The 13,825-nt window shown below is 44.6% G+C and overlaps 1 protein-coding gene across 1 annotated transcript; it reads left to right on the plus strand.

The window, feature by feature from the left end:
• The first annotated feature begins 4,136 nt into the window (after positions 1–4,136).
• On the plus strand, positions 4,137–9,882 carry TMEM106C (transmembrane protein 106C). Its single transcript, XM_006865352.1, has 7 exons — positions 4,137–4,351; positions 5,371–5,434; positions 6,054–6,213; positions 6,307–6,447; positions 8,234–8,283; positions 8,932–8,985; positions 9,786–9,882. Exons 1-7 carry the CDS (start codon positions 4,165–4,167, stop codon positions 9,880–9,882), a joined length of 753 nt encoding a protein of 250 aa, XP_006865414.1. The 5' UTR covers positions 4,137–4,164.
• The last annotated feature ends 3,943 nt before the right edge of the window (positions 9,883–13,825 follow it).

The raw sequence follows: 13,825 nt of genomic DNA on the forward strand, positions 1-13,825 counted from the left end.
TGTGAGGTTGGTGCAGGACTGAGCAGTGTTTTGTTCGGTTGTGCATAGGGTCGAGTACCAACTCGATGGCACCAAGCAGCAACAAACCTGTGAGGCGAGGGCTACCTAAAGCAATCAGAGGAACAGATGCAACTATGGGGAAGGCTTGGGGATAGCCTGGCAGAGTAGTCCCAGCCAGGGGGGCAGTAATCTCCAGTTGACTCCACGCTGTCCAGGCCCACCCGGAGAGCCCCAGTGAGCTCATGTCTGCAGTAACCTCCCTGCACATAACTAAGATGAGACAAACTTGGAAACGAGGCTCAACTGAGAAGTGATGGGTGTCTCCTCAGGAATGTGCTGCCCAATTAAAACTGCCTCCCTCGTGGCTCAAGCGGATGCTGGAACTACTTCCCCAAGCAGTGTTGGCTAGCCTCCCAGCTAGTCATCATTCTGTAATCATTTACTGGGGACCTACTAAGGAGTCCTGGTGTGGCGCTGTGGGTTAAGGAACCGCAAGGTCAGTGGTTTAAGCTCACCAGTTGCTCCTCCGAAACCCTATACAGGGTCGCTATGACAACATGGAGTCCTGGTGTGGCACTGTAGGATAAGCACTGGACTGTTAACCGCAAGGTTGGCAGTTTAAACCCACAAGTGGCTCCTTAGAAACCCTATACAGGTTAGCTATCTATACTAGGTAGCTATGAGTTGGAACTGACTTGACAGCAATTAACAACTATACACCAAAGGAGTCCTGGTGTGGCGCTGTGGGCTAATGCGTCAGACTGCAAAGCCGTTTGAACTGCAAGTTAGTGGTTCAAGTTCACCAGCTACTCCTTGGAAACCCTATAGAGGGGTCGCTATGGGTCGGAATAGACTTGAAGGCACTTAACAACAACAACAACAACAACAACAATGCACCAAAGGAGCCCTGGTAATATAGTAGATTATAAGCTGGGTTGCTAACCACAAGGTCAGTGGTTCAAATCTACCAGCCTTGGAAACCCTATAAAGGGTAGCTATGAGTCGGAACTAATTCAGTAGCAAATAACCACCACCACTACCACTATGCACTCCTTGGGTAATGCAAATGGTTTATGAGTTTAGCTGCTAACTGAAAGCTTAGAGTTTCAAGTCCACCCAGAGGCACCTTAGAAGAAAGGACTGGCGATCTATTTCTGAAAATTCTATGCAGCACAGTTCTACTTTGACACATCTGGAGTTGCTATGAGTCTGAATCAACTCGACAGCTGCATTTTTCATTGTTTATTTTGTTTGTTTTATGTTGCTACGTACCAGGAGTCATGCTGGATGCTGGGGTGACACGGAATGAAAGCCAAATTGAAGAGTATGTCCCCCACACACCTTTGGAGGAAAATTGCCAGAGAGTCTCAAAGGTTCTGCTGGTTACAGCCTTAGAGACCCTTTCCAATCTCACACTAGCCCTAAACTCTGCCTCTTCCTTACCATAGACCCCAATCCCTTATCCTGGTTTCTTCTCCTTTTCAAAATATCCATCACCCTTTTTCTTCTTCTGGTTCTGCTTTCTCATAAATTGGCATGGGGCAGGTGATTGCCTCCTCATTTTCCCTGCCCCTTGGAAGCCTGGACAATTTGCTGCAATAGCCATCCTTCATCAGGCCTCTGGCTCACTGCATCCATTCTGGCAGAGTCCTGGAGGCCACAGAGTAACAAAACGATGGGCTCTCAGCAGAGGTCATTCCCTGGGTCAATCCTCATGAGAAAGGTGCTCTGGAAACACAGACCTCAGATAGATAAGGGGCCTTCCCTCCCCTAGAACATGGGCTCTGAGGACTAAAGCTGGAAGAGGAAGGAAACTTGGTGTGTGGTTAAGAGGACACACTCTGCAGTTAGGCTGCTGGTGTTATAGTCTCCCCTCTTACTAGCTTTGTGTTTGCATCTTTTAGGATGGTATCATGATTTCCACTTATGGCACTCCATGTGTCTCAGAGTAGAACTGTGCTCCATAGAGTTTTTAAAGGATGCTTTTTTTGGAAGTACATTCCAGGCATTTCCCCCAAAGCACCTCTGGGTGAACTCCAACTCCAAACTTTCTCAGTTAGTAACTGAGCAAGTTAAACATTTACACCACCCAGGGAATTTTCTGTGAGACACCAAAAAAATCCAGCTTAAACAATTTTGAGGGGTTGGTTTTATACTATTAAGAAATCAAAACGTAGGTAAACCATGTCTGACTGTGGTTCACAATGCTATCAGAGACCCAGGTTCCTTTGTTTTTCTACCCAGCCTTGCATCTTGGTTACAAAACGATTGTCCCACCAGCAAGTCCAAATTTCAAGCAGGAAGAAGCTGACGGTCAAAGAATTAGTTGAGTCTCCATTCCCTTTATGGACTTTCCTGGAAGCCCCACTCAACAATGTCTAATTATTAATTATATGTTATTGACCAGATGTGTGTCACCTGTCCACCGTTTTCTGCAAGAGGGGGAGGGGAGGGTTGGAAGAACAGGGTAGACGGTCTAAATGCGACAGAGGTAAATAGTGATGTGATGTATGCTCAACCTTAGAACAACAGCTCTGTGATACAGGGATCTAGGCATCATCTGAATGGGTAAAAGGGGGTGAGGGGACTGAGCTTCAGTTGAGCATATTGCTGTCCCCAACAGATTCAGATTTATATAAACAAGGAATACAAACTGGTATAGAATTTGCAAGGGAAGAAATGACGAACAGATATTGGGAAGGAGATGTGGGCAAGCCCTTCTTACTGCTTCTTACTATGGTGTGGAGCTATATAGGATCAGCACTGGATCGCTAACCACAAGGTTGGAGGTTCAAACTTTCCAGCCACTTCTCGGAAACCCTATACAGGGTCACTATGTGTAGGAACCAACTCTATGGCATTTAACGTAAAGGTTCATTGGGTTGGCTGTAACCTGTCTAAATACCCAGCTTCATTCACAGAAAGAAATTTGTCTTCTAATCCCAAAGATGGAGTCCTGGTGTGGCGCTGTGGGGTAATGCGCTGCACCGCAACGTCAGTTTGAACAAAAGGTCAGCAGTTAAAACCCACCAGCAGCTCCTTCGAAACCCTATACAGGATCGCTGTGAGTCAGAACCAACTCGACGGCACTTAACAACAGTCCCAAAGACGGCCTTCCTTGAGGAGTGGAAAAACAAATATCAATCATGGGGGACAAAGGCCGGTGGCACCTTCTTCCTCCCCCGGATTTCCATTTCGCGAGAATAGCTGCGCACCGCCCAGTCCACATTCTCCGCCCCATGCTGCTTTCCTCCGCTCTTTGTCTCCCTCTACCGGCGTATAGCGTACCTGCTGAACGAGCCAAACGGGAGACTGCGGAAGCCTAAACGAACTCACGCGCGCGCACGCCGACGTCCCCAAGCTTGCTGCCTTTCGGCGCGTGCGCATTGAGGGCTAGCAGCTCCCGGGACGCAGGAGTCAGGTAGTGGCTCTGAATCGGGCGGGTATCCGGGAACGGCCCGAGAGGGCCTGCCAAGAGTTCGTACCCTGCACGTCCGAGAACGCCGGCATTTGCCCTCACCTGAGTGGTTCTGGTGGGCTCAAAGCGTCGCTTTTTAACTTGAGTTCGCCTCCCGGGACTGGGAGTGGATGGGGGTCTCTAATGCCTGTTACTAATGTGGTATCTATCTGTTGTTTGTCCAGTAAGTCTTTCTCGAGGAGAGCACAGAGTTTGGAAAATAGTGCAGAGGAAGGGGCGAGACTGGACCAGGTGGGAGCTAGGGTACTCAGAGTCCTGGGACATTTTGGCAAAGCTGTCCCCAGGCTGTTAGTGGGAGTTGTTGTTGTTGTTAAGTGCCATCGAGTCGGTTCCGACCCATAGCGACCCTGTACAGGGTTTCCGAGGGTGTAAATCTTTACTGGAGTAGAAAGCCTGGTCTTTGTCCCGCGGAGCAGCTGGTAGTTTTGAACTGCTGACCTTACGGTTCGCAGCCTGATTCGTAACCACTACGCTACCAGAGTTAGTGGGAGTAGGAGGGGACAAAATCAGGATCCCGGTAGAAATCTCGCCGTTTGGGATCACACTTAAGACTGCAATCTGTTGATTTTTGTGTTTTTACGTCTCCAACAGAGGTGATTTCTCCCGTGGCCCGTGGGCGTGATATGAACACTAACTCATTTGTTTTTCTACATCCTAGGACATGACACAAGTGCCACATCACGGCCATGGGGTCTCACCACTCTGCTTTTGTTCGTCCCCGTTCTTGCAAGCGAAAGAAAGAAGATGACAGCAACAACATGACGGCTGACCGTGAACAGGAAGAAGCCATTGCTCAGTTCCCATATGTGGAGTTCACAGGGCGAGATAGCATCACGTGCCTCACTTGCCAAGGAACTGGCTATATCCCAACAGGTGAGGAACGGTGACTTCCCAACAAGAATCCCAAGATACCCACAGGAATGCTCCTGTCTGTCCAGAGTTGGTCCTCTCAACAGGGACACCATGCTTCTAGTGTCCTAAATAGGAGCCTACTCAATTCGCCTGATAAACCCAGGCAGGATGATAAACCAAAACTTCTCCTAGTTCCCTTATATTTGAAAGTCTTTCTTTCCTTGTTATTGGTTCATGTTGTTTGTTTCCCTGGCTTGGAACATTGGGTTTGCTCTCCATTACGGAACTGGCACATTTCTTTATTGCTCTCACTCATAAGGACTTTGCACAGCATTGCTGGTGAGCATCTTGAAAGCAGATAGTAAAAGATTAAGAGCCCAGACACACAACATTTCTGGAAGGTTCACTGTACAAACTGCTTTCTTAGATTCTTAAAGAAACTATATAACAGAGGAAAGGAAAAAAAAAAAAAAAAAAAGCCCAAGTGTGAAAAATAAGTGGGTAGAGAGAAACAAGGGATGGAAAAGTTCAGTAATGGCCTTGGGTTAAGTGCAGTATCATTTGTTACCGAGCTGAAAGTCTAACCAGGGTAGACAGAGGTTTAGAGCTGGTAACCTTAGAAACCTTTTACTCCAAAGCCTTCATCTTACAGATGAGAAACAGTGACCTAGCGAAGTTTAACTTTCCCAAGGCCTTGCAATTGGCTAATGGTAAAGTCAGAACAAATCCCAGATTTTCCAGTATCCATTTCACTGTTTTAGCAGCACTCGTGAATATTTTGTAATTTGTGGCACCGTATAAATTTACTTCTTTCTCTTTCATTTTACCCAACTATGAAAGTAATATTTTAGAAATCAGTTCAAGCTCACCAGCCACTCCTCAGAAACCCTATACAGAGTCACTGTGGGTCGGAACCGACTCAGTGGCACTTAACAACAACAATTCCAGACAATTGTTTGTTTTGGCAGGATGATAGGATATGTAAAGGAAAGTACTGCCAACCCAAGGGGTTTACTGAGTAATTGTTTGGTTCTTTCTAGAGCAAGTAAATGAGTTGGTGGCTTTAATCCCACATAGTGATCAGAGATTACGGCCTCAGAGAACGTGAGTTGACCTGCCTCCTGTCTCTTTTCACCCACTACTGGTCGTACGTATGGATGCCAGTCACCTTTTTGAAAACTGCCTCTGTTCTTGTATATTCCCCATCGCCTTTATTTACTATTATTGCTCAGGCAATATCTCTCTGTCCCTCAAAATCTGAGAACAGGAACTTGAAGTATAGCGTAGTGGTTACGAATTGGGCTGCAAACCACAAGGTCAGCAGTTCGAAATTACCAGCTGTTCCGCGGGAGAAAGATTAGGCGTTCTGCTCCCATAAAGATTTACAGCCTCGGAAACCCTGTACAGGGTCGCTATGAGTCGGAACCAGCTCCACGGCACATAACAACAACAACAACAAGTGAAGAAATTGGGTTGGAGAAAAGAGGGCTGTTCCAGGGGTTCAGGAAATACTTCTCTTCACACAGTTCTGCCTAGAATGCAAATAGCATTCCAATGGATTTTAAAAGCCCTCTCCCATTCAATATTCTTGCCTGGTTTGTGATTTCTGATTCTTTGTACTTTCGTTTTGCTCTCCCTTTATGCTTGGTTTTGCATTTAATTTTAACTAACTGGACTTTTATGTTTAGTTACCCTGGTCAGTCATGTGCTGTGTCATTTGCAGTAAACAGTATGTCCTCCTGTCCATCTTGCTCTGTTTCCTGGCATCCGGTTTGGTGATTTTCTTCCTGTTTCCACACTCAGTCCTTGTGGATGATGGCGGCATCAAAGTAGTGAAAGTGGTGTTTAATAAGGAGCGCTCCCTTATAATTCTCACCATCACGGTAAGATTTGGGGGCCTCTACTTCCTGAATTGCACGTTTTCCAAGTCTTGAACGCCGGGCACTTACACTTGTTTCCTCACTTTCCTGATGTAGGCTACCCTAAAAATCAGGAACTCCAACTTCTACTCGGTGGCAGTGACCAGCCTGTCCAGTCAGGTTCAGTACATGAACACAGTGGTTGGCACCTACGGGACAGCCAATGTCACCATCATTCCACCTCGGAGCGAGCACCTGGTATGCTGGTCTTCTAGAACCCTGGCCCAACAGATTAAAGAGCAGAGTGGGCTCCTGGGAACGCTATGTCCTTGCTATTTTCCCTTCCTCTTCTCATTTCCTCTTGAAAAAACTGGTTGATAAAGATTTAGAGAGCTCATAATTACGAAAAACACCAGCTAATATATATGAGGAGGCTTCAAAATATTCATGGAAAATGGAATTAAAATATTCATGGAAGATTTTTCCACAAAATTTTTGAAGCCACCTCATATAATTCTTTTGCAGAGCAAAAGAATTCCTAAGAGAGAAAAACTTGCTACAAACCAAGAATAGACAGTTATTGTAAACTGATATCTATTGGCTTCCTGAAGGGAAGAGGTTTGGAAGCATTTGTTAGAGGCGCATAGACTGTATTAGAGGAAATGTTGGAGAAATTTTTTCTGTGATGAAAGAATGATCCAAGGTCTTTTGAATTCCTAATAACAGTACTGCTGTACAAGAAATCTTCAAAAATTTCAGAGAAGCTATATATTATGAAACAACTATATGGGTCTAAAACTTTTTCGACACTATAGTCAATGCATACTACCCTGTTATAACATGTCTGAACAGAATCTAGTTTGAGATGTTAAAAAGGATAAGACATCTGTTTGAAAAGAGCCCTGGTACAGCAACGTGAATTCTACTAAAATTGAAGAAAGAATAAATATCAAATTAATGGTGAAGCTTGGGTGGAAGAATGGTAAAGTCACTGATATTTTGCAAAGAGTTTATGGGCACGATGCCCCCCAAGAAATGGGCAGTTTAAAATGGAGAGCTCATTTTAAGAAGGAATGACGTGTTGTTGTAGGCGAAGCCCACAGTAGCAGACCATCCAGGTCAGTTTACAAAGAAAAAATTAATCTCGTTTATGCCCTAATTGAAGAGGACTGACAGCTAACAGCAGAAGCAATCACTAGCACTGTAGACAATCACAGTTGACTCAGCTTACACAAATTCTGACTAAAAAATTAAAGTGAGCAAACTTTATGCTTGATGGGTGCGAAAACATGGGCCTAGATCAGCTGTAGGTAAGAGAGAGCTTTCAGTGGAAATCTTAAAATAAATGGCATCAAGATCCTGAAGCTTTTCTTAGGAGAAGGGAACAGAAGATAAAAGCATGTCTTTACCAGTATAATCCTGAAGATGAATCACAATCCAAGCAATGGCTACCAAGAGGTGGAAATGGTGCAGTCAAACCCAAAGGACTGGCCAAGAGCAAAGGTCACTACAACAGTTTTATGGAATGCTCAAGTTGTTTTGATTGTTCACTTTCTGCAGGATTAGAGAACGATAGCATCTGCTTATTATGAGAATGGTTTTTTTGTTGGAGTTAGCCAAAGCATTGGCAGGAAAGTGCCTGAGCAAGCCTCACCATTCTCCATCCCAGTGTTCTTGCTCATTCCTCTCATCAAGCATGGATGGTAATTTGAGAGCCTGATTTGGCTCCTTTTGACTTCTTTTTGTTTTCTGATCTTAAAAATTTTTTTAAATGCACTCATTTTTCTTCAGTTCATAATGTGAAAAAGACAGCAATGATATGGTAAAATTCCTAGAACCCTTAGTTCCTTAGGGGTGGACTAAATGGCTGGTATCGTTGCTACTAAGGTGTCTTGAACTTGACGGAGCTTATTTTGAGAAATAAGGAGTATAAATTTTTTAATTTTTATCATTTGATTCCATTTTCCCACAAACTTTTTTGAAGTCCCCTCCTTTTATGTCAAGCCTGCTTGGCCACAGACTGACTCTGGTATCTTATTTTCAGGTGAATTTTACTGTGAATGCTGAGATGGGAGGACCGTATTCCTATGTCTAGTAAGGACAATCTTTTTATGTGTGCTGTTTATTGAATTAAAGAGATTCAAAGTTGATCCGGATGTGGACCTTCCTTAAGACCCAGCTTTTGGTCTGTAGGCTCCCTACCTTTGAGATTTATTTGGAGATGTGTCATTTAATATGTAACTTAAGTGCTGGGCCTCTAAAGAGAGCATTCTATCACTGTCAGATGCCATTGAGTAAACTGACTCAAGGCAACCCCATGTGTGTCCATGTAGAACTGAGCTTCATAAGGTTTTCAATGACTGAGTTTTCAGACATAGATCACCAAGCCTTTCTTCGAAGGCGCTTTTAGGTGACCTTGAACTTCTGAATTCTCGGCAGTCAAGCACATTAATTATTTACACCACTACGCCACTAGAAACAAGCCAAGCACCACTGTTTATATGATAGGTTATTTTAAAAGGAAAAAGTATGATATAAGAGGATAAGAACAACCCTTGTGGGGACCCAGGACTAGTGAGCCTTGGCAGTACCTAGGCCGAGGATCAGGTATCACGGGAAGGGGCCCCCAAACAGAACTGACTGCTCCTCAGTTTGACAGTGTAGCTCAGTACCTTTCTATTTGTTTTCTTTTGTTGTTGTTTTTAAATCATTCTAACCATTTCCATAATTGCTATTTGCCAGCTTCTTCTGCACGTTACCGGACATCCTGGTGCACAACATAGTGATCTTCATGCAGTATGTCGTCTTCTAGTTTGATGGCCTTTGTGTTTGGAGTTGGAGCGTCTGGCTATATAAGCATACCACCTTTGCTCAGGAGATCCATGTGATCCAAAAGAAGGCACCTGCTGCTCTACAGACAGAGACCCAGTAGATACTTGGTGTCCTCTAGCTGTCCCCAGACTCACAGTGAACACTAGAACATATCATTTTCTTCATGAAAATGGTATGTGCTGCCATTTGGTGGGAGAGTCCAAATGGTAGGCTCTCATTAGACACCTAATGAGACCAGTAAAGAACAGAAACGCTTTCTCAAGACAAAAGCATTGGCCATTTAGACAGACTTTCTGTCTAGTTCCCACATATTTGCCAAACAAGCTACCATGAGTAATGGACCCTTTAGGGTTAGTCCTGGCAACACGAATGTTAAGCCCGCAGATGACAAGTATCTGCTATAAACATTTGAAATATGAAGATTTAGAACAGGATTTCTCAACCTTACTAACATTGTGGACCAGAGAATTCTTAATGGGGAGGGGCTGTCCTATGCTTTGTAGGATGTTTAGCAGCATCCCTAGTCTTTATTTACTAGAAAACAGTTAAAACTTCTCTCCCCTTGTTCTTTACCATCACCCAAAAATATCTCCAGGTGTTACCCTAAGTGCCCGCCCTGTGTGGCAGAATTGCTTAGAGGGTCACCTCATGACATAGTATTTGAAAGTCTTCTAGCCTCCTCTTTAGATAATCATGAAGAGAATTGTGTGGGACCTCCAGGCATACTTCATTTCAGAAACAATTTTTTTTTTTCTTTTCCTTAGAACTTTGGTGAAGATATCTTATGTCGGCAAAGTATCCCAGAGCCCCTTGGAGACACATCACTATGTGGATTGTGGTGGAAATTCCACAGCTTTCTAGAAACTGCTCTGGCTCTTAGATGGCAGCACCTTTCAGAAGAGAGCACAGCATCGGTTCCTAGGGCCTGAGTTCCATGCCTATTCTTGGTGGTATAAAGCAGAGGACAAGCTGCTCTCAACCCCAGAAATCAACCTCCTACCACTTAGGAAGAAAACAATAGCAGAATTTGTGTTTACTCAGAACCAGCAGAGTCACTGCCTGTGTTTCATCTTTTGCCCTGCAAATAATAGGAACTCAATAAATGCTTGGAGAATTCATTCCTATATTTTCAGCTGTCCTTGAAGAATTGTAATCACCCCGTGATCCTAGGTTGTCAAACCACAGAGTGATGTGGTGATAGAAATTAATGTAGCCACAGACTGTTTAGTGTCCCATCTGGGAAAAGTGGCAGCGAGGTGGGAACATTTGAGTACATAAGAAAACAAAATAGCATGTCATGTGTGAGTCTTTTAATATGCTCCAAGATGTCTAGGAGCTTAAGCAACAATACAACAAAAATAATTTCATCAGGTGTCTGTGGGGCTCGATTTACCCTTATCCATTGGCTGAAACATGGATTGGGAATTTGGTAGAAAATCTTGCTTTCCTTTGATATATGTCTTCTCTGACGGATGTCTTAGTAGTTTCCTATGGGTGGGGCCTTGGAATAGTTGCCTGCTAAGCAGGTCAGGGAGTCCTGGTGTGGCACTATGGGTTAATGTGCCAGACTGCAAAGCCATTTGAACTGGAAGGTCGGTTCAAGTTCACCAGCTGCTCCTCAGAAACCCTATACAGTGTCGCTGTAGATCAGAACCAACTGGACAGCACCTAACAACAACAAGCAGGTTAGCACAGGATGGGAAGGAAAAAAGGAATCCTGATTTACTACTTCCTGACCCCATCATCCCTAATCACAAAGCATCCTCCTGCCAAAGCAACCTCACTTCCTCTCCCTCAAGGTAATAGGCTGTAATATTGTTCTTCCAAAAATGAGCGCTTAGTGTCCCCTGGAGGTGAACAGAGGTAGGGCAGATGCCTGGGGAGTGAGCCATGGCTTCCTAAGGGGGATATTACCAAATAAGCCTTTTGAGGTCAGGGAGGTTAAATGATTTCCCCTCCCCATCGTACAGATTTAGACTTGAATAAGAGAGTCTGGTTTGAGGTTGGAAATGTCTTGAGCTGTCTCCAAGTCACCAAGCAGTGGGCTACCTCCCCAAGCTTGCAGAAAATCTAGTTGGATTACTGAAGGGGACTTTCCTTCCACACTGGTGGCTTTAGCCTTAACACCAAATGGAGGCAAAGTTTGTCCATTAGGTCCTGCCCGTATTCCCAAAAGTGGCTTTCAAGATTTGCTTCTTGTAAAGGGGTGGGGGGTAGAGGGTGGCGCAGGTTAAAAAAAAAAAGATGATTGAGCTGATTCAATCTGATGAACTTGACCTATGCATACGAATGCAGTGACTCAAAAGAGGCAACAAATCCTTACAGCAGGAAACATTCCCACCCCCACCACACACAGAGTGGACAGAGATGGGCAACTTGGACATTGGATACCCAAATGGGGAAGGAGGGACTACAAAGGCAAGAAGTAACTGGCTTACAAGCTTTCAAGAGGGAACCTAGAGAGCTAGGGGGCATGGAGGAAGGCAGAATCACCAGTGAGTACTATCCAATTTGTCTAGGTGGAGCTGATGAAATGAAATACAGATGGGTTACTCACGATACTGTAGTGAATAATGGTTATCAGGACGGATTGTGAGTGTTGGAAATGCAAAGGTGGACATTTTGTGGCAAGGAAGGGAGCGACTGTTTCTGCAGTCTAGGAGTAGAGGTCTCTGGGACCACCAACGGAGAAGAGCCGAGAGTGGGGACCCTACCCAGAGAAGCAGGAATGCCTGAGATGGAGACAGGGACGATGACATGGAGGGATGGAGCGGCTGGGGATTAAATGATCCAGGGAGAGGAACTGTGGGCTGGGGGTGGGGGTGGGTGGGAGGGGTGGGCAGTGCAGAGGACGGCCTTCCAGGATATGCCCTTTGGTCAGGAAATGATGCATGGAGGGGATTGGGAACATGGCAATATAATGATATGCGATGGAATGAATGTCAAACTAGAGTTCTCTCATGTAAACTATCATATAATTCACAATAAAACATTGAAGAAAAAAAAAAAGATTTGCTCCTTGTAAGTGCCATTGAGTTAATTTCGACTCATAGCAACCCTGTGTAGTTTTTGAAGAGTGGCTGATGAGTTTGAGCCACCGACCTTGCAATTCAAACTGACCTTGCAGTCCTGTACTTATCCCACAGTACCATACCAGGATTCCTGCTAAATACCACAGAGTCAGTTCCAACTCAGTGATCCTGTATAGTTTCCAAGGAACAGCTGGTGGGTTTCAACTACCGACCTTGTGGTTCAAAGTCCAGTTCTGATGCTATAACATCATACCAGGATTCCAATATTTGATGAATGACATTTATATTCTGAATCTTCAAACTAAGGCTGTTTGGTATTGACCGAACAACCCAAAAGCTGAGATTTGAAAACTGGGTTTAGTTACTGGACTGCCTCATTTAATATGTATGTACGTGGTGGTGATGAATGCCAGTGTACCTTGGTGGTAGAACATCACCACTTGTATGAAACAAATGTACCCCATTTCTGGGAACATTACCCTAAATGAATAGATGATGATGTTCATATTACTACCATTTCTCTTTAGTTGTACCATTTTCCAAGTAACTTCTGTAGCATAGCTTTCATGTAATTTTTTAAAAGCTACTCATGTTGATACTTCAGTTTTGAGTCATATTTTTATGATTGTGTACTTCCGTAGCATTTCCTGTTTCTCGGTATTGAAATTCAGCTATGCTATTCAAATGAGGGCACTTGAAATTCGAAACATGTAGTAAGTTTGATCTCCTAATGGTAAGAATTCTCATGCCTAATTATGTTTTTGTTTTCTTAGCATTCCAAACTGCATTGTGGGGTGCTCTGTATAGTTTCAGCCAGGTATCTGTGCAAAGTGGTGTGGGGAGCATGTCTTACCTCAGACTACACAAGGAAGAAGGAGAATCCAACACACCAGCTCAAGGCCCATTCCTGTGAGGTCATGGCCAGTCGTTGCTCTACCCTCCAACCTTCTTTATCCTATTCTGACACCAGCAATTCCTCCCAGGGCAGCTACTTCTCTGCTGGGTTCGACAGTCCATTGCAAAGGCCACACAGAACTCCTATCACACACAAAACTCCAGTTATGGGGTTTACAGAGTATAATTCAGGATCAGAAACAAGATACAGCAGTTCTCCCATCAGGCAGTCCTCTTCAAAGCCTTACTTCAGGCACGCCTCTCTCGGTCCTTGGGCTGTTAGCCAGGCAGCCCCTTGGCCCAGAGGCTCAGGCACATGTTTCAAGTTCCTTTGTTGTTGTTGTCAGGTGCCATCGAGTCGGAACCGACTCATAGTGACCCCATGCACAGCAGAATGAAACAATGTTCAATCCTGGGCCAACCTCACTACCGTTGCCACACTTGAGTCCATCAATGATGCCACCTGGCCAATCCATCTCGTTAGGGGTCTTCCCCTTTTTCTCTGACCCTCCAGCATGACATCCCTCTCCAGCGGCTGTTCCTGCAGGACAATGTGTCCAAAGTATGAAAGACGAAGCTTAGCCATCTTGGCCTCCAAGGAGAACTCTGGCTGCACTTCTTCCAAAACAGATCTATTGGTTCTTTTGGCAGTCCATGACACTTTCAGTATTCTCCTCCAACACCACAACTCAAAGGCATCAATTCTACGATCTTCCTTATTCACTGTCCAGCTTTCACATCCATATGAGGCTATTGAAAACACAATGGCCTGGGTCAGGCGCACCTTAGTCCTCAAGCTGACATCTCTGCTCTTCAATACTTTAAAAAGTTCCTGTGCAGCAGATTTGCCCAATGCAATACGTCGTCTGATCTCTTGA

This window comes from Chrysochloris asiatica, unplaced genomic scaffold, assembly GCF_000296735.1.
Source record: "Chrysochloris asiatica unplaced genomic scaffold, ChrAsi1.0 scaffold00077, whole genome shotgun sequence".
Lineage (NCBI taxonomy): Eukaryota > Metazoa > Chordata > Mammalia > Afrosoricida > Chrysochloridae > Chrysochloris > Chrysochloris asiatica.